The sequence below is a fragment of the Syngnathoides biaculeatus genome, chromosome 7 (assembly GCF_019802595.1).
Source record: "Syngnathoides biaculeatus isolate LvHL_M chromosome 7, ASM1980259v1, whole genome shotgun sequence".
Taxonomy (NCBI): Eukaryota; Metazoa; Chordata; class Actinopteri; order Syngnathiformes; family Syngnathidae; genus Syngnathoides; species Syngnathoides biaculeatus.
Window position 1 is genome coordinate 4,863,286 of NC_084646.1, and position 19,749 is coordinate 4,883,034.

The following is a 19,749-nucleotide window of genomic DNA, read 5'->3' on the forward strand; positions in this document are numbered from 1 at the left end:
GCTTATCCTCACAAGGGTTGAAGGAGTGCTGGAGCCTATCCTAGCTGTCAACAGGCAGCAGGCAGGGTACATCCTGAACTGGTTGCTAGCCAATCGCGTGGCACATGGAGACAAACAGCCGCACTCACAATCACACCGAGGGACAATTTACAGTGTCCAATTATTGTTGCATGTTTTTGGCACAGGGCACGGGGAGAACATGCAAACTCCACACAGGTAGGTCCGGGATTGAACCCAGGACCTCAGAACTGTGAGGCCACCGCTTTCCAGTTAATTCACCGTGCTGCCTAATTTTTCATATTATACAAAATTATTTGAAAAAAATCCTTAATGAAAGCAAGTCTGATGCAAAATTTAAAGCACAAATAATAATAATAATAATAATCACAATTTGTGACCTGTTGTCTTCATGTGCCCTGCGGTTGGCTGGCAACCAGTTCAGGGTGTCCTGCCCGTTGACAGCTGGGATAGGCTCCAACACTCCCCGTGACCCTTGTAAGGATAAGCGGCCAAGAAATTGGATGGATGGATGAATGGATGGATGGATATTTTTAGAACATGCCTCGTGGGTGCCTTAAGTTGTCCTCACGGGCAACCATGTTGCCGCGGGCACAGTGTTGGTGATTCCTGTCCTAGATCTATTCTACATGGCGCTTAGGCAGTGCCTCTCCAGCTGTATAAAGAGTTCTATTATGTTGTTTGAATCACTGTTTCCAGACAGTTGAAGATCTGTTTCTTTTTTCTTTTTGTCATTAGGCATTCAAGGATATGCTTTATGCAGCCCAGGACCAAGCCCCATCTACAGAAGGTAAGAGCATTCCCCGTAGTAAACAAATCACACACATTCTTATGTACCAATTGCCCACTGTTCTAGGATAGGATGGGGTCCCCCAGAATAACCTCCTTTCATATGCTAAGAAAAAAACAGTGCTAGTCCCCACTAACATACTGCAGGCTCGAGCGACCTAAGGCAAATTCGACAAAAAAAAGAAAGTTGTATTTGTCTACTTGGTGCAGTCTACATATAGTTTCTCAAAAAAATATTCATTAAAATTTTGCGTTATCTTCTACTAAGCTGTCACAATAGAGTGCAAAATCTGCCTGCACTTGTGAGATTGAGGGGTTGTAATTAATATTTGCCACTGGACTGCCAGAATGTCAACCATTTGTTTTAATTTTAGATTTTTTAGTCAACAAGGTTCTTTAGTTTCACGCCGGAGAGTTTGTGATGTTGTTACCGCTGTGCAAAATGTTGCTTATATCTGTCTGTGTGCGCCTCCCAGTGTGCACTTCTAGCTGAGCGTCATGTAAATATAATGTGATTCAATCTTGAAATGTTGATGTTACATAGTTGGTGAGTGTGTGGGAGTTGTGTCTAAGTGTTTGTGAGCTTCAACACTTCACACATTAGTGTCATCTTTATTTTAAAGCAGCTGTGTAACCATTTGTGGTTTTGAATTACATCTAAATGTTCACGAGCTTCTTTCTAAGCTTCTGGCAGGACAAATGCGATTTCTCCACTGTATCACCAAGAGCTGCTCTTAATATTTGGCATCCTTCTGTAGCTACATGAAAAGGGAAAACTTACTCAATGGGCAAATCTCTCAGTCAGATATAGTGCAATTATACAAACTTCAAACCACAATAATTCACACATTTTTCAATTATTGCTTATCTGACAGGACGACTGTTGAATCTCACTTGATTTGTGTCGCTGTAGCTCAGTTGGTATGATAGAAGGCTTCCTGTCTCGAGTTGGCGCTACGTTCATCGGTGACTGCTTTGCATTTGTCACAAGAATAGTTGTGTGTGTCTGACAGGATCAGTCAGTCAGCAGCAATCACACCCTGTCACTCATGCTGTATTATATTTATAATCTCTCTCCAAGTCAAAATCTTTGCACAAACTTCTTTTTCTATCGGCTTGTCCCGTTAGCGGTCACCACAGCATGTCATCTTTTTCTATCTAAGCCTATCTCGTGCATCCTCCTCTCTAACACCCACTGTCCTCATGTCCCCCCTCACAACATCCATCAACCTTTTGTTTGGTCTTCCTCTCACTCTTCCATCCTCAGCACCCTTCTACCAATGTACTCACTCTCTCTCGCCTCTGAACATGTCCAAACCATCGAAGTCTGCTCTCTCGAATCTTGTCTCCAAAACATCCAGCTTTGGCTGTCCCTCTAATGAGCTCATTTCTAATCCTATCCAACCTGCTCACTCTGACCGAGAACCTCAACATCATAATTTCTGCTACTTTCAGTTCTGCATCCTGTTGTTTCTTCAGAGCCACCGTCTTTAATCCGTACATCATGGCGGGCCTCACCACTGTTTTATAAGCGTTGGCCTTCATCCTAGCGGACACTCATCTGTCACATAGAACACCAGATACCTTCCGCCAACTGTTCCATCCCGTTTGGACCCGTTTCTTCACTTCCTTACCACACAAACCATCACTCCGTATTGTTGACCCCAAGTATTTGAAGTCGTCCACCCTCCCTATGGCTTCTCCCTGGAGCTTCACTCTTCCTCCTCCACCCCTCTCATTCATGCACATATATTATGTTTTACTTCGGCTAATCTTTATTCCTCTCCTTTCCAGTGCATGCCTCCATCTTTCTAATTGTTCCTCCGCCTGCTGCCTGCTTTCACTGCAGACCACAATATCATCTGCGAACATCATGGTGCAAACAAAGGACGCAAGTGCTCCAATATCAGAAGCGATGATGTTTATTTTGGAACATATTTTTTTCATGTATATCTTTTGGTGTTATTGTACAGAGAGAAGAAGCTGGGTTATGAAGCTATTGACTTGAACCAAACACATTTTTCTATGGTTGAGATATTGCTCCTGAAGACAAACATGATCAAATATTGCAGAAGCATTTTCTGCTTCTATACACTGCGCACAATTTCCCAAACATGATTAAAGTTGAATACGGGCAAATTGTATTGGAAAAGTATGATATTCTCCTGTAGCAACCAGTAATAAGATGAAATAGACTTATACAATATAAGTAAGTTTTATTACACTCTAGAGTCTCTAGGATAGACACAATCCATTTGGGACACGAGTTAAACTGTTCCCTTAAAAAAACAAAAAACAAATAACTCTACAGTACAAGCAATTTCAAAGAAAGTAGTGGTTAAAGAAACCACCTTGCAAAAAAGATAACTTCAAGACTACATGTGTAACATTTAGTTTGCCTGATGTTTTTTTTTTTTTTTGAGTACAGACGATACATACAACTTTTGAGACTATATGTCCTTGAGAATTTGATTGGATTAACACATTGTTCAATTTTCAAAGTTCCATTGCACACTATTTTCTCATGTAACATCAAACACACTTGGAACTATAATTTCACTTTGATTAATATGCATATTCTCTCCCTTGACTGAAACAAACATGGAAGTTACTGCATCAGTGAGCCTCCATTTTACATTTTCTCCGATCATTATGATGATTTTGACCTCTTTGGTTGTCCCTTTATTGCTTCTTGTGTAGTTGTAATCAAAACACCATTGTCCCACGTGTTCTGCAGCAAGCAAGATTAAGACAGGAAAAGCTGGTCGGGTCTCTGGTTGGTACTGTTGTAAACTATTACCATGAGTTATGCCTGAGTCTAATTCAATTAGGTCCGCTGACTATTAACAAGCTGACAACAAAAGCGCTGCATAATTAAAACCCAGCTTTAACAGGAATCTGCGTGGAAGTACACTTGCTGCATATCACATAAATTCCTGTATTCATAATCTAATCTTTTCAGTCACCCTTTGACTCATTCGCTCCAGTCACCCATTTATTGTCCTGCTATCCAGATACCTTTCCCATATCATGACATAATGCTATGAGCATGTACATATACTGGTATGGTATGGTACTACCTGTGAATGGAATGGATTGCCATATGATTGAAAAATGTTTGATTACCATGAGAGCTCATGACTCACGTCAAGCCAAGACCAAATTGTAGCGAGTATGGTAAGTCAAAATGGGAGTCGTAAACCTCTGTCTTTTCACTGCTCTCATGTGCCTCGTCTGTCAGCAATATTCCTACAGGGCTTTTCACGGTTTATGCAGTCAAATCAATAATGCTATAAAAGAGTGGAGCCATGGGTAAAAATAGGATGCTCATATTGCTTTTTGTGAATGCCCACTATGTTGCTTGATAAGTAAGGGGAAAAAATTGATGCGAATAACAGTAAATTTATGATGCCTCCAATATGTCACATCCCAGTAAATATACTACACGAGGAAACATTTGCGAAGTAGGGCAAAATGTATGGCATTGGTCCCCCTGTTTTCAGCCTCCACTCTTCAGAAAGCCTTGTAAGGCATATTTTGAGTTATTTCACACCAATTTCATAGAGCCTTGCACTATGCACTCAGGCAGGCATCATGGAACAGAAAAGAGCCTTTGCCAAACGGTTCCCACAGTTAAACACATAAAATAGTCCAAAATGTCTTGGTTTGATTAATAATCCAAATTTAAGGGGACCGATGTGGTTAATCCATTGTCCAAGCCGCTTGTCCTCACAAGCGTCGCGGGAGTGCCCAAGTCTATCCCACCTAACATCAGCCAAAAGGCGGACTACAGCCTGAAGTGGTCGCTAGTCAGTCGCAGGGCACACCTTTCTAATTCAATTATTCTCAACCACTGTGTCCAGGCACATTAGCGAATCAATAGAGATCACCAGGTTTGCCTGGGGAAATGATCTTTAATGAACATTTCGATGGGCTTTTTTTAAAGCTTTCGTATATCTTTTCATGCATGTGTGTATAACCGATTACATGATGCAAATGTACAGTAGTGTGAGAAACCTCACTCTCCAATCCTTAAAAGAGGGTGCTGGCTGCTGACTTGGGTTTTCAACCAACTTCCAACTAGTAATGTGGTGGTGACACAATTTTGAATGCCTGAGTGGCTGGGCAGTGCATGGTCACCATTGTTTCGTCTGCAAAAAAAAAAAAAAGTGAGCAATATAGAGCTGTTGAAGATCTCACTGGGTGTATGTCTTTAATATCTGCCATATTATTAGATCCATATTGATTGTGTTAAACTAAACATTCCCAGTATTCAGTGTGAGTATGTTTTTGAGTAAATTGAGGTAAGATGATCATTATTTCAGCATTTAGTAAAGAATTTTTTACGAGTTTTTTTTTTTTTGTTGGGTGGTTCCATCCATTTTCCAAGCACCTTATCCCCACAAGTGTTGCTGGAATGCTGGAGCCTATCCCAGCTGTGTTGTATAATTTTTGTCATGTAAAAAACAATTGCTTCAATAAAATTTGGGAAACACTGCGCAAATTAATGGAGTAGTTAACTAAGAGGTGTCAAAATTATGATTATTAACACCCTGAACTGGTTGCCAGCCAATCGCAGGGCACATCGAGACAAACAGCCCCACTCACAATAACACGTTGGGGCCATTTAGAGTGTCCAATTAATGTTGCATGTTTTTGGGATGTGGGAGGAAACCGGAGTGCCTGGAGAAAACCAACGCAGGCACGGGGAGAACAAGCAAACTCCACACAGGCGGGTCTGGGATTGAAACCTGGACCTCAGAACTGTGAGGCTAACGCTTACCAACTGAGCCACCGTCCTGCCAGTAATGTAAATATCTGATGGCTAATAAAGTCATTTAAAAAAAAAAAACGCACAAAGGGTGAGACAAGACGGCTGTGAAAAGATGACACATAACGCATGGATCAGACGAAAAGACAAATTTGCTCTTTTGGGATTGCACTATGTCAGAGTACTGCAATAAAATCTTGTATTCCGATATCACTACATTGTTTGTTCCCCTCATTGGACTTTATCTGTATGTATTTTGTAGTAGGGCAGCTCTAACACCCGGAGTCAAATTCCTTGTTTGTTGTTTACACATATGGCCAATAAAGGTGATTCTGATTCTTGTCAATTCAAATGCGACTGAATACACTCGTTACCATGGGGATGACAAGGTGAGTGGATCACGTGGACTGTATTCAAAGAAGAAAATGGGGGGGGGGGGGGGGGGAGAATCTGTCTCATCAGGCTGCATTATTGATGGGATTCTTCCTACCCAATGCTAATTGATGGATTTGATACATTTCCTCAACATCCTGGTGCCATTAGACAAGATGTATAGAATAAATGGACCCTGTTGAATATGATGGTGCCTCACATATATTGCCACAGTATATGTAAGCTGATGTGTGTTTTGAAGAGTGGCTTTAATTGTACTAGAGCAGGTTTAGGTGCCATGGTGAAGCCAACAAAGTATTAGATGTAGGAGGGGGCTTGTTTGATACAGCTGTCTGTTTGATGAGGCTTCTAAGGGTATTAGAGAGGAGATGAGCATCGGAGGGTCAGGGTCAGTGCAAGCATGAGATTGCACTCCCAAGGTCAGTAACTAATCAAGTTGAGGTAATGAACGATGAAAGTGTGATGGGTAATTGGTCAAAAAGCTGTCCAGTAGTAAACCCGTTTATGTCTTGTATGACAATTATAGACAAAATGAAGTCAGAAAATTGAACAAGAAAGGATGGGAAGCAATGCTATATGGTTATCGTAGCTTGCATGCAGGTAAAGAAAGGCATGAACCAATCGAGAAGAGTGGGTAGAGAGATGCTCTGGGCATCAGACAGACAGACAAAGTGAGTGGGAGGTCCCTGGGCTCATCACCAATGCATGTTACCCTGTATTATCACTACAGCTATCCCTTTTGAGAAGGGAGAACCTTCACAGTTCTTCTATCCATCTATCCAGCAATCCATTATTTATCAGCGAATTAGATCTCGCTTGAATGAAGTGGAGGAGGAGTAGATTGGTTGGTTGGTGAGCGGTAAGAGAGCCATGGTTTGCTTTAGAAAACTAGAGATGTTGATGTTGCTCCAGTGTTTTAAAAATTAAGACGTCAGGAAACTGAGCGTTTACACTGGTGTAAAAGTGGGGTGAACAAAAGGGGAGTAAAAATATTCAGTGAAGGGTAGCTGTGGTAACACACAGTGATGGCGAGGATGTGTTTCAAGATTTTATTGGAAACGAGTTAAAGAGAGGTCTACCATAAAAGGTCAAAATCATACCTCTCATCTCTTTATGTAGGTTCCTGAAAGGTTTAAAAACCGAAGGCAAGTGCACGATTATTGGACTTTGTGTACATTTACATCTCGGCCTCGGTTATGACCTTATAACATCCTCACCTCATTAATACAATTTCACCCGAGATCAGATGACTTCTAATCTCTTAAAAGGTTAACCCTAATGTTTGAGATGAACACGTATTTGTTTTCCCAATCTCCAACCCATGGCTCAAATAAAAAGAAGAATCTTTGAAAAGTGAGATGAAGAAACAAAAAAAGTAAATAAATCCTCTAAGATGGCTATTTGCCAGGTGAACAACAACCAGAGATCCACACAATGTGTATGTATATGTATTTGCGACTCAGCTGTGGAACTCCCCAGGGTATGTTTGTTTACCATTAGTAACCTCGGTTAAGTATGATATCAACCTCTTCAATAACAGAGTTTATTGTTTTTCATCAGCAATGAGCGCAGAAAGATATTTGGCTGCCAGCCAGTAGTTGAATCTGATTCTGTTGCGTCTAACTCATCAATTTGACTGCGTTCCATAAATCCAAACAGCCCCCCAGAAACAACATGACCCTCTGAAGGGTGGTTTCCCGTATATGTCACAGTTGGTTTTAGCTGCCCTATGACGGCAGAGGTTAATGTTTGTAAAGGTTATAAAAGATTCTTTGGTCCATAAACTCCAACACAGTACTAACACCAGACCATTTAAACTGTGGCGTACTTAGTTGAGATTCCCACTTCCTCTACCTGTACTAAGATTGCCTTTGGCCTTTTTGGGTTTGCCATAATTTCATCAAACACGTGCCAAATCTTCCAGACTCGCTTGAGAGGGTTCTACACCTTCATTCCAGTCCAGCTTTGTTTGATTATACAGATTGGACTTGGTTAGGAAAGCCACATACCTCTCTATATAAGACTTTACAGCTCACAGTGCATGTCAGAGCAATTGAGAATCATGAGGTCAACGGAACTCCCTGAAGAGGTCTGGGACAATTGTGGCAAGGCATATTTGGCCAAGGTTGCAAAAGCATCTCTGCTACACTTGAGGTTCCTAAGAGTACAGTGGCGGCCATAATCCTTAAACGGAAGACATTTGGAAGACCAGAAACCCTACTCGGGATGGGCATTCGGCCAAACTGAGTAATTTGCGGAGAAGAGCCTTGGCGAGAGAGGTGCAGATAGACCAAAGATCACGGTGGCTGAACAGATGTCGTTGGGAAATAGGAGAAAGTTCTAGAAAGTCAACCATCACTGCAGCCCTCCACCAATCGGGGCTTTATGGAGGAGTGGGCCAACGAAAGCCTCTCCTCAATCCAAGATCCACGTATGCTCGCGTAATGTTTTTTCCAACAAACACCTTAAGGACTCCAAGATCGTGAGAAATAAGACTCTGGTCTGATGAGACCAATATAGACCTTTTTGGCCTTTATTCTAAGCTGTAAGAATGGAGAAAATCAGGCACTACTCATCATCTGTCCAAGACAGTGAAGCATGGTGGCAGCATCATTTTGTGGGGATGTTTTTCAGCCCCAGGTCCTGGAGGACTGGTTGCAATCGAAGGAAAAATAACATTGTATCATTTTCCGGATTTTCAGAGATATTTTTGTGGTTACTGATGGGGTTTGACATGTGCACAGAACATTCAGATTTCATTTTAAACTGTTTGTACAATTCACTAGACAATTCACTGAAAATGTAGCATTCTGTTGCACATTCTGGGGGATAAGTGGAAAAAAGTTGGAATGGGAAAGAATAATTAGAAAAAACATGCAACCTTCTGCAGGGTTTAATTTTGTTTTTCATCTTCTCGCACTATAACTGCACACACTAGCAGACAGTGGTGCTGCTAAAGGGGTGTTTGTGATTGTGAACTATAGGTGATGACAGCAGTGCCATATGGTATTTCAGTTGTTTTTGGCTCTGCAATTAAAACCAAACAACAAAAGGGAGTTACTACACTTTGCCCAGTGTGTTACAAACACAGTTATAAATGTGGTGGAAAATGAGCAAAAAAAACATTGTTAAAGTCATCACATTGTGTTCCTATGCTGATTGAAGCTGAGTGAGCGATTAGTTACCTTATTTTCTTTCCTGTGAATCTCATGATCTATTTGTCATTGATGGTGTCCTGCAGCAGCCAGAACCTTCTTCACAGTGGCTCAAATGCAGGAAAATGCTGTGAAAATGTACCAGTCATATCGAACACATGATTATCCATCTCTTTGCTCACCAGACATTGAATCAATCTTCTCTATCATTTTAATATCTCTCAGACAACCCAAGGAAATAAAAAAAAATCAGTTTTCAAATGATAATTCAATTTATGAAGACACACGCAAAAAAATAAAACAAAAATCCAAACATTTCTGACCCTCTGTGAAAAACTAATTGTCCCCTGAACCTATTAGTGGGTTGTGACACCCTTGGCAGCAATAACTGAAATCGAGTGTTTGCGATAATTGGTGATGAGTCATTCAACATCGCTCTGGAGGAATTTTGTCCCACTCTTCTTTAAACTCTGCCATATTGTAGGGTTTTATATCATGAACTGCCTGTTTAAGGTCACACCGCACCATCTCAATTGGATTTAAATCCGGGCTCTGACTTGGCCACTCCAAATCCTTATTTTTGTTTTTTCTTTTTTGAGCCCTTCAGAGGTGGACTTGCTGGTGTGTTTTCTATCATTGTCCTCCTGGACAACCCAAGAGCGCTTGAGGGCTTAGTACAAATAAATGGCCGGATGTTCTCCTTCAGGATTTTCTTTTATACAGCATAATTAATTATCAATCACAATCACAGCAAGTTGTCCTGGTCCTGAGCGAGAGAAACAGCCCCAGACCATCACACTGCCACCACCAAGCTTCACTTTGGCATAATGTTCTTTTTATCAAATGCTGTGCCATTTTTATGCCAGACATAACAGGCTGCACACCTTCCACTTTTCAGTCCACAGAATATTTTTCCACAAGTCTTGCAGACTATCAAGAGGTTTTTTGGCAAATGTGAGACGGGCCTTTGTAGTCTTCCCCTGGGAACTCGCCGATGGATAGCATTTTTGGTCAATATCTTAAACATGAATCATGAATACTGACCATAACTGAAGCCTGCATTTTTTAAATGTTGTGATCTCCTGGGTGAGTCACCATCCCACTCTTGGAATAATTTTAACTGGTCGTCCACTCCTGGGAAGGTTTCCCACTGTTCCCAGTTTTCTCGTTAATGGCTCTGACAGTGGTTAGCTGGAGCCCCAAAGCCTTGCAAATGGCTTTGTAACCTTTTCCAGACTCACCCTTCCAAAATTTGTGACTAGTCACAGTGACTTTATGACGACTTTTTCACACAAGGGTCAGAAAAGTTTGGATTTTTTTGGTGGCTTAATCCATTAAATTGTCGTTTAAAAACATCATTTTGTATTTCCTTGGGTTGTCTCTGAGTAAGATTAAAATTGGTTTGATGATTTGAAACCTTTATGTGTGATAGGCAAAAAAACTAACATAAATCATAAGGGGATAAATACTTTTTACTGTAGGAACTGTAGTAGATGTCTAATAATGACATATAAAAAGCGAAGTGAGATTGGTGGTAATTGGAGGGCAGGAGACAAAAGCCTCAGGGGCCTCATTCTGAAACCCCACAATAGATCACAGCAGTGAGGAGTGAAAATTGAAAGCGGAAGAAACGTGAAGAGTGTCTGGGTGAAGGTTACAGTTTTGCCTGATGCAAATTTGACCAATTTCCAAAGATAGCAGCAATAAAAATTCTCTAAATTAATGGAGAATACTCCCAAGGGACAGTAAGTGAGGAAGATCCATCCCATAAAAATCCATATTTCCCACTGTCACCGTCTTCTTATCCAAAGACAAGATTGGAGAGATAAATCAATAATTCACTGCTGTTTTTCTCCCTCAAATTGCCTCTCTGTTTCTGTATTAAATCTTCAATTATTAACAGCGTATAAGATTGGCACTATAGATCAGCTCCTTCCTGAAACCACAGCTGAAAGCAGAATTTCAGTCATTTTGAAGTCGGACCACCGGTCACAACGCATCCACTGCTCTCCTAGAATCACATACACATTTCCCGTCGCTGTTCTGAGAGACACAAGCTCGGCAAGCGTGTATCTTTCCGGTAAAATGCTCTCTCATCCAGCTGCTATGTGCTGCCTCAGAGAATATGAATATTTCATCTACCAGTCAGCATGTATTTACAATATGTGTCAAGGACAATGACTTCAATGGGGTTTAATCACTCTCCAGGTCACATATTGTGTATTTATATTTTGTTCACTGTTTTTGGATGTCTACCTGTCAGTAAGTGGTCTCTTTAACCTACCATATCATGGACAGTTAAAGCCCCGAGTGTGTATTGAGTAGAACAACAGTTGTCTCTGTTTTGCATATTGTCCTAGGGGCAAACTGCACAGCTTCCCCTTGACAAGTGCTATCTGATAATTAGTCCTCATAATCACCCAATTACTATGCAGCTCAATTGAGCGGAGAACTGGGTATTGTTCCCCTGGCAAAAAAATGCAGCCTTTTGTCAGAGGATTATTGTCAATATCTTGTTTGGTGTTTCTTCACCATGTGAAGTGCACTTTCAATGTTTTCCTCGAGGAATCCTCCCATTAAGAAATCACTTTTAGTTTATTTTATCTCAGCTGTCACACAAATCTGAGCTGAACTTTCTTCACAACAGTTACCATGGCACCAAAGAAAAAAAAATGGAGTCCTGAGTGCCTGCCTTGTGTTGTTTGGTTCCTGTGGGTTGAGCGCCAAATGCATTGCTTGTAGGGGACTAAAGGTTAGTGCGTTACAGGGAATCTTAATTGGCCCTGGTGAAGCCATGCTGTTACCTCTCAGGAGTATTGATGAGCGAAATGAGAAAAAAAAATATGGAATGTATATAAATGTGTGTGCTCATATGCGTTTGTGTGAGTTTCAATCAGTTTGTCAATTTAGACTGATTGTAATGCAAAATGGAAGCACTAATACTACTGAGACACATCTTCATTGATTAAATCAATCATAGTAGTTACCCCTGAATTATTATTGAGCAGGACTTGTTGTGACAATTCCAACAAGTCTACATTTCATAAATTTAGGTGAAAAAGTTCTACAGGTTGGTGCCCCAATACATTTGGTCGTAACATGTTTTTCATATACTTAAATGTAGCGTATGAGTAAACAAGTAGCTGGATTTGTATCGGAAGAGTCACTGTGTTGGACGACTTTCGAAGGGGCAGTTAATTTGGTTTATCTGCTTTCTGTCTCACACATGCACGCACACACACGCACATGCACGAAGACACACATGCATTTCCATGATTTGTCGGTGTGTTTGTCCCACGGCTTGATCTGAAGGATGAATGGAAGCCAGGAGCTCCACTCCTGGCTGGTGGTTGATAGACTGCTTCTCTTCACTGCATGCTTGTTTGCTTGCAGGGCAGCCTCCAAATAACACCACCAAATATCATGAGCCTCCTTGTCAAATTATATTTCCACACACCTGTTTACATTCTAATCCCAGTTTCTGCAACGGGTAATTATTCAAATTAATTCACAATTCATTCAACTGAATGATAAATCACATGAGTCATTTCTGACGGATTAGAAAGTTCTTAAAATATATTGCAGCATTGTATTGTTAAAAATAGTTTTTTCCTTTTTCCTGCTCATGTAAATCACAGTAATAACATAATTCTTAAGCAGCACGGAGTCATAATTGGATTGGGTCAGGAAATTGCTCCTGATCTAATAATATCACGTATTGGATTGCCTCCTCCATTGGCTGAACGATAAAGGTGGAATGGACAGTACAGTGCTTATAGGGACTATTAGACTGCATGACAATGAGAAAATACACAGAAAATTAAAACATGTACCTATAAAACTGCTTCCTTCAAATATATGCACTTGTCCTATACATGAACTTTTTTCCAGTAACAGCAGCTTGAATACAAAATTATCTCACACAATGGACTATATTGGTGTATGGAATGTTGACGTAAAAAATAGTTAGATTTTTTTTTTTTGCAAAAAAGAGTAGCATTGCAGTCATTTCTGCAATGATCCTCGTTTATAATATCGTTTAGAATAAAGTGGCGACAATTTACAATTTTGATTCATTCCATGACCACGCTCTGAGCACTTATTTAACAAAATATCTTTCCCCACTGAAATGATGTTGACTCCTTGTTTTTAACAAGAAAAATAGCATAGGACAGTATTTAGTTTATAAAAACACACAGTAGCAGTCACTCACATTTGAAAAATGTACGGGTGTGGTCAGTCATGCCCGCAGATATAAAGTTACCGGTGTGGTCCACCTGTCATGCCCGCAGGTATAATGTTGCGGGTGTGTGTTCTGTTTGTAATTATGAGTGTACCCCTTTAAGAGCCGAGGGAGGCAGTGTCAGGTAAACTAGGAAGTAGAAGTAGGCTGAGCAGAAGGTCATTGTTAGAGACCACATGGTTCCGTGTTTAAAAAAAAAAAAAAAAAAGACGTCAGGCTGTGGTTGACTGCGCTGGATCGATTTTCATGTGTGCTGAGTGTACGACAAGTGCGCAATTGCGCAGTGGCGTAGTTTAGAGGGAAGAACACTGGTCAAGACTACACAAAATAGGCGACGTCTTTCAATGTCTTGTGTATTTCTACTCGTAACAAATTTTATTCGCGTGATTTTTCGTGCTCGACCGTGCAGATTTCCGAGTGCGATGGCGTGTGGGCCCCGTCGCGCCCGTCACATCACAGTGACTGCGGTAGTAACATAATTACATGTGAAGAATCACACTCATCGATGTTCATGATTATCTGCCTGCGACTGACTGGCGACCAGTTCAGGGTGAAGTCTGTTTTTCACCTGAAGTTATTTGGGATAAGATCCAGCATGACTATGACCCTTGTGAGGATAACCGGCTAAGAAAATGGATGGATGAATGCTTTTTTTGTTCATATTTTTTTCAGTTACATGATTTTTTTTTAATTTACAGTGCATTTTTTTTGTTTACAGGTTGTTGTTTTTATATATATATATATATATATATATATAACAATAATCATTTTGTATTTTTATATTTGAACCCTGGTACTCAGAAATGTGAGACCAATGCCTTACCCAGTTGCTTCACCATGCCGCCATTTTGCAGAACATTTTATCCCAGATTGTCCTCTTATTAATTCCTCTTTGATCCCAAATTATCTATCCAAACACAAAGGACATGTACAATATGTCCACAGTATGTTTTAAAATGCAGATAAATTGCAAAATTAGTGACCTTTGAGGGCTGTACTGTTTAGAAGATGTATTCAGAAGTGTTTGAAAGAGAAGCAAGACATGGTTCAGAATTACTATTCCCTGTCTGAGGAAAACATCTTGTTTCATGTCTGCTAATCCGGACGCTCATAAAGAATTGGTGCGTTCCATAAATGCGTTGCGCTTTTAATCTGTCATTTTTCTCGGATTTCAGTTTGTTTTGTCCTCAAAATGAAGTTGCTTATCGAGAAGCCGCAGCTGCTGCTTTGGCGGCCTTGAGGGGCGTCTTCACACAAGCTAATAAGTTCACACACCTTGATTCTCTCGCACTGGGACGAACACTCACAAAACAACCCATTTATGCCCGGATAGTAGCTGCAATGTTATAGCAAAGAAATAGAAAAAGAGTCTCATTTTGTTTGAGTGTTGGCAAAGATTTAGAAGAGCTCACTCGAAGAGGAAAAGTACCCCAACTTGAGGAAATATGCAACATCCTTGACTTAAATTATTTGTCTCAAGTTCCCACATGAAAATCATCAATTCCAAGTACCGTTCCAACATGAGTAATGATCTTTTGTAAGTGTGAGGCGAGGTATCAGCAAAATTTTAGCTCAGTGTTAGTTCTGTGATCACAACACTCCCCCACCCCAAAAAAAAAAAAGGAAATCGTGGAAGGTTGGCTGCTTGAAAAAGAGATCTTGAGGCAAAAAAGTTTGGGCGCCCCTGGTCGAGCTCTGTTCACTGCACATATGGTATATGTGTTTGCTTTTTTTTCTGATTTGTTATCATTGCTTGTAAATACGGTTGTTGCTGTTGTCTGCCCGTGTCATGCTCTGACATCTTATAGGCTGTTTTGTAACAATTTCCTTCCAAGCATTGACTTCTTACAGGATCTTTTTATTGGAGTTCATTCCTCTTAGATTATTGGCTCCATCTTGAACTGTAGACACAACACTTTTATTGTTTTTATCAGTCCACAGGCTTTTATCTATAAACCTTAGAGGCACATATGTATAGTCGGTCACACACACTCAACACAATGGATCTCAACATAAAATACAACAAAAGTTCTTCTTGGATACTGTTTGGAAATCAGTTTGTTCTATCTGAGTTAATCCCAATGGTTTAAGGGGTCAGTAAAAAGTGACAGACAACACAATGGTTTTAAATTATTGCAGATAGAACAATTCATTAAATACTTAAGCCAACTATATAATTACAGTATATTCATAATCAATGCCGTATAAATAAAAATGAGTTTTTAATGTCAGCCAGACTCATGTGATTATATTATTATTAAATTATGGTAGTGGGCAGAGCAGTGGAGCAGCTATAGAGTGTTGGCCTCACAGTTCTGAGGACTGGGGTTCAAATCCTGCCCCCGCCTGTGTGGAGTTTGCATGTCCTCACCTAGCCTGTGTGGGTTTCCTCCGGGCACTCCGGTTTTGTCCCACATCCAAAAAACATGCATTCATTGGAGACTGAATTGCCCCTAGGTGTGATTGTGGGTGCGACTCTCATCTGTCTCCATGTGCCCTGCGATTGGCTGGCATTTCAGGGTGTACCCTGCCTCCTGCCTGATGACAGCTGTTTTGTAATTCATATTTATTTTATACCTGTTTTTGTCTCAAATATGTAAAGTACAAACACTTTGCTTATTTTAATTGTTCTGGTACCCATATAAACTTACATGCGCCTCTACTTCGCGGGTTTTCACTTTTCACGGGTGGTTTTTGCTCCCAATTAACTGCAAAAAACCACAGATAACTGTATTTTGGTGGCCCTATCTCTGAAAGGCACACCCAAGTATTAGTGTAAATATTTTCACCGTAAACTACCTTTGCATGGCATCACAGGGTTACAAAGTGAAGGAGGAGGTGAGAAAGCCCAGTATGATTTGCTCCCTGCCTACCTGCAGGATCATATGCTTTGTGGGATCAGAAAATCACATGAGCCATCAAAATTAGTTAGGCTATCAGGGTACTTATGTATGCGTGGGTGTGTGTGTAAGATACTTTACATGACCAGAAAGCTGTTTCCTATTGGAGCAAAGTAGAAATATGCAATATCTTCTCGACATGTCATTATCCAAGCATCTTATCCTCACAAGGGTTGCAGGAAAGCTAGAGTTTATCCCAGCTAGCTACTGGTCGGCAGTCAGTCACAAGGCCGATATCAACACCATCACTGAGCGGGAATCGTTCCCATGCTGCTCGCACCAAAGGCAGGCGTGTGTACCACTACACCATCAGTGACTCCAATATCTTCTTGTGTTGTCTTTATTTTCAGACCATTTCACACCTGACAGCATTGAGACAGTTATTTTGTTATCATTTTTCCACAGAGACGGGTCTTTTAAAAGGCATCTGCCTCGGTCTTCGATGGTGGTGTCGAAGGGGACATAAAATTCAGAAAATTAAGCTTAATGGTTCAGAAATAAGCTCTTACAATCTCCTAAAGTCAACAGAACATACCGATTTCTGGAAATCGATTTAGGGGTAGTATTCTGGAGTGGCAGTCAGGAAAGTAAACAAATGCACAGATGCACTTTGGAATGGTAAAACATCAATTTTGACTAGGCTAGTTAGGAGACAATGCTTGTGATTCGTTAATGGGTTGAGAAAGAGATGCTGATGCTAGCTGGTTGCCGTGGATACTGCCATCTCAGTGGCCTTGGCAAAGTGACGAGGGGCCCAAGTTCTGTGCTTGTTCTCGGTGAGTTTTCTTTTTTCTTCTGTGAATTAATTTGCATTCTAATATATGTATTGATTACATATTTATATAAGTGATTTCACAACCAAGTTACGATATGGTGATTAATATTAGTCTAGATGTAGATGTTTAGTGCCTGTCATGTCATTTATTATGATTTTGTCACCTCTATTTGTACAGAGCAAATTCAAGTATGTAATAATAGATATGGTTCTCTTGTCTGTGCTCGAGGCCTTGATTTTGTACAACGTGACTCCTCATTCCACGATACGTCCTCTGGCTGCACTCCAGACTAAGTGAAATAGACCTCCTACTATTTTATTTTATAGTATTATTTATGTTTGGGGGGTGAGGTTAGGGCTTCACATTGAAGTGGGTCACTTTTCCTTGTGTTGTCTGTTGCTGAGAAGATAGTGGAAAAGAATATTAACATGAAATGAAAGCAGAGAGTCAGGAAAACAGATTTATGATGTCCTGTGGAAGCACAAATAGATTAAGCTGTTAAACTTGATGGTCTCTAGTCAGTTGAGTAGTGAGCAGAAGATAAACATGAACAAACATGGTGCCCCTCAACTGGACTGTGGTTACATTCAACTTCACGACTTCTTTTATATCATGGTGTGAGTCAGGTGTGTTCAATGAAGATGTGAATCCACCTGTCCTTCTCACTGCACCAAATTAATCGGAATGATTTCCCATGTGCCTTTTCACTACACCTCTGAAGCCTTCACCCGTTCTTCCCACCATGATCATCTCTCAAGGCTAGGTACACGCACCCGCTGAACCTCCACTCAGTTACCTTGACAACTGGCTTTTCTTCCACTAGGTGTGGCACTGCTCAGATTCCAACTAATGGCATGATGAGTGCTTTAAATTATGTAAATTATGTCTACACTTGTGTTTTTTGCACACTAAACCGTCTTGTTTCAGTTCTCCCAGTACTATAGAGCATACATCATTCTCCTTTGTCACAGAGTATTACCCTTCAAAACAAAACTCTACCTTGATTTACGAGATCATTAAGCTATGACCGACCTTGACATCTGAACAATGTTGCGAAATTACCGCTCAGCAAGAGGTTTTTCTGTCCCCCATTGTTGTTCAATGCCAGTTTAAGAAGCATAGTACAATGTACTTTAGCAAGTACTAAAAGTGATCTCTTCTTGGCAACCATGTAGAAAAAGACCTGCTACGACCACCAATGATAAAAACATCAAATTCTTCAAGATGACATTCATAGAAAGTCAGTCTATCCAGGGGGCTACACAGGAACACAGCATCAACGTAAAGTTCAAATCAGCAGATGTTTCATAGTGATAAAGCTCTATGCGTACTGACTTCAGGGTCTTAAGCATCATAATCTCGTACTTGAAACATGTAGAAAACTTGAAATTGGTGCTTGGCTTTGCGTGAACTCCTGGTCTCAGACTTTGGTGTTTCGATAAATGATAGTAGAAGCGAGCGTTTCTGCAATTTTTCAAGAATAGATCTTGTTTGGAGAAGCTTGCCATGGGTTGTGTAAATATTACCAAGGATTGGAACAGTGTCCCAAACATAAATCTTTTCAAACTGGTGCTGAAATGCAGTCAGAGACAGAAAAACATCTTGCTACGAGCCAGTTTTGCAAAATTGCTCAAATGTCTATTGAGTAGCAGTGGACAAAAGGTTTAATAAGTGCATGTTTACTAAAACTGGAAAGCCAAAGCTGTCAAATGCTGATAATCTCACTTCTGTCCAAATAAAACCTGAAACAAAATTAGAAAAAAATGTATTTTGAAACACCTTGTGTATTATCGTAGCATGGAAGTACAAGGACAATGGTTTCACAATAGGAAGTGTTGATATAAATTAATTTATTGCATGATATTACCATTATCGCTTTAGACCAACGTGGTGTATAATAAACCAAGGTCCTTGGAGCGTGTGGCAGCTAACTTTAATGTTTCACTTGTGTTCGTGGGCTCAAAGTAATACAAACGGTAGTATCAAGTTACTGTGGATTAAAATTAGGTGCCACTGAAGTAACAGTGTTTTGCACTGCATTTATTAGCTCAACATGCCCACATTATTATTTTTTTAAATTTTTATTTCAGGATTGCAATAAGGCACTGTGACACGGTAGCTCGAAAATACTGTTTTAAAATGTAGTCACGTCATTAATTCAAGTCATTAATACAGGGCATAAGTTTATTTCTATTTGCGCACGTAGAAAATAGTTAATCTTGTGTTTATAAAATAATCTTGTGGGTTTCCCGGTAAAGAAGATTGCCTTGTATGAAGACATGTACAGCTTGTCAGAAAAACTACAACATGTCATTTTCATTTTGCTCCCTGACCCTCTTGCTTTTTGCAGAAGATTGTTTGGTCATGTGTGTGAGGTATTTGGAATTATGGAAGCATGAAATTGACTTGAATATTGCATAAACCAACATCTAAATTATAGAGTTTAGACAAACAGTCATGAAGAAGAGCTGTGTGTGTTTGTATATGTGTACCTGTTTGTGGTTTTTTTTTGTCTCCTGAATCTGTTGTCTGTATTGTTGAGGAAATATTTGGAATTTAGTCAAAAGCTCTTCCACTCAATCTTACTGACTGTGCAATGCTGCTTTCCCTGACATGAGAATACATACTGGCACATTGGTCAAGACTCTGGGCACATGCAAAGCCTTTTTAAGGTGATGCCACAACAACTCATTATGATTCAGGT

At 40.3% G+C, this 19,749-nt stretch overlaps 1 protein-coding gene across 1 annotated transcript in view; it reads left to right on the forward strand.

Annotated features, from left to right (window-relative positions):
• Positions 1–19,749, forward strand: part of xpr1a (xenotropic and polytropic retrovirus receptor 1a) — an 82,694-nt gene that overhangs the window by 9,745 nt on the left and 53,200 nt on the right. The window contains exon 2 of the mRNA XM_061824443.1: positions 757–808. Coding sequence (XP_061680427.1) covers positions 757–808 — 52 coding nt within the window. The remainder of the gene's footprint in view (positions 1–756; positions 809–19,749) is intronic.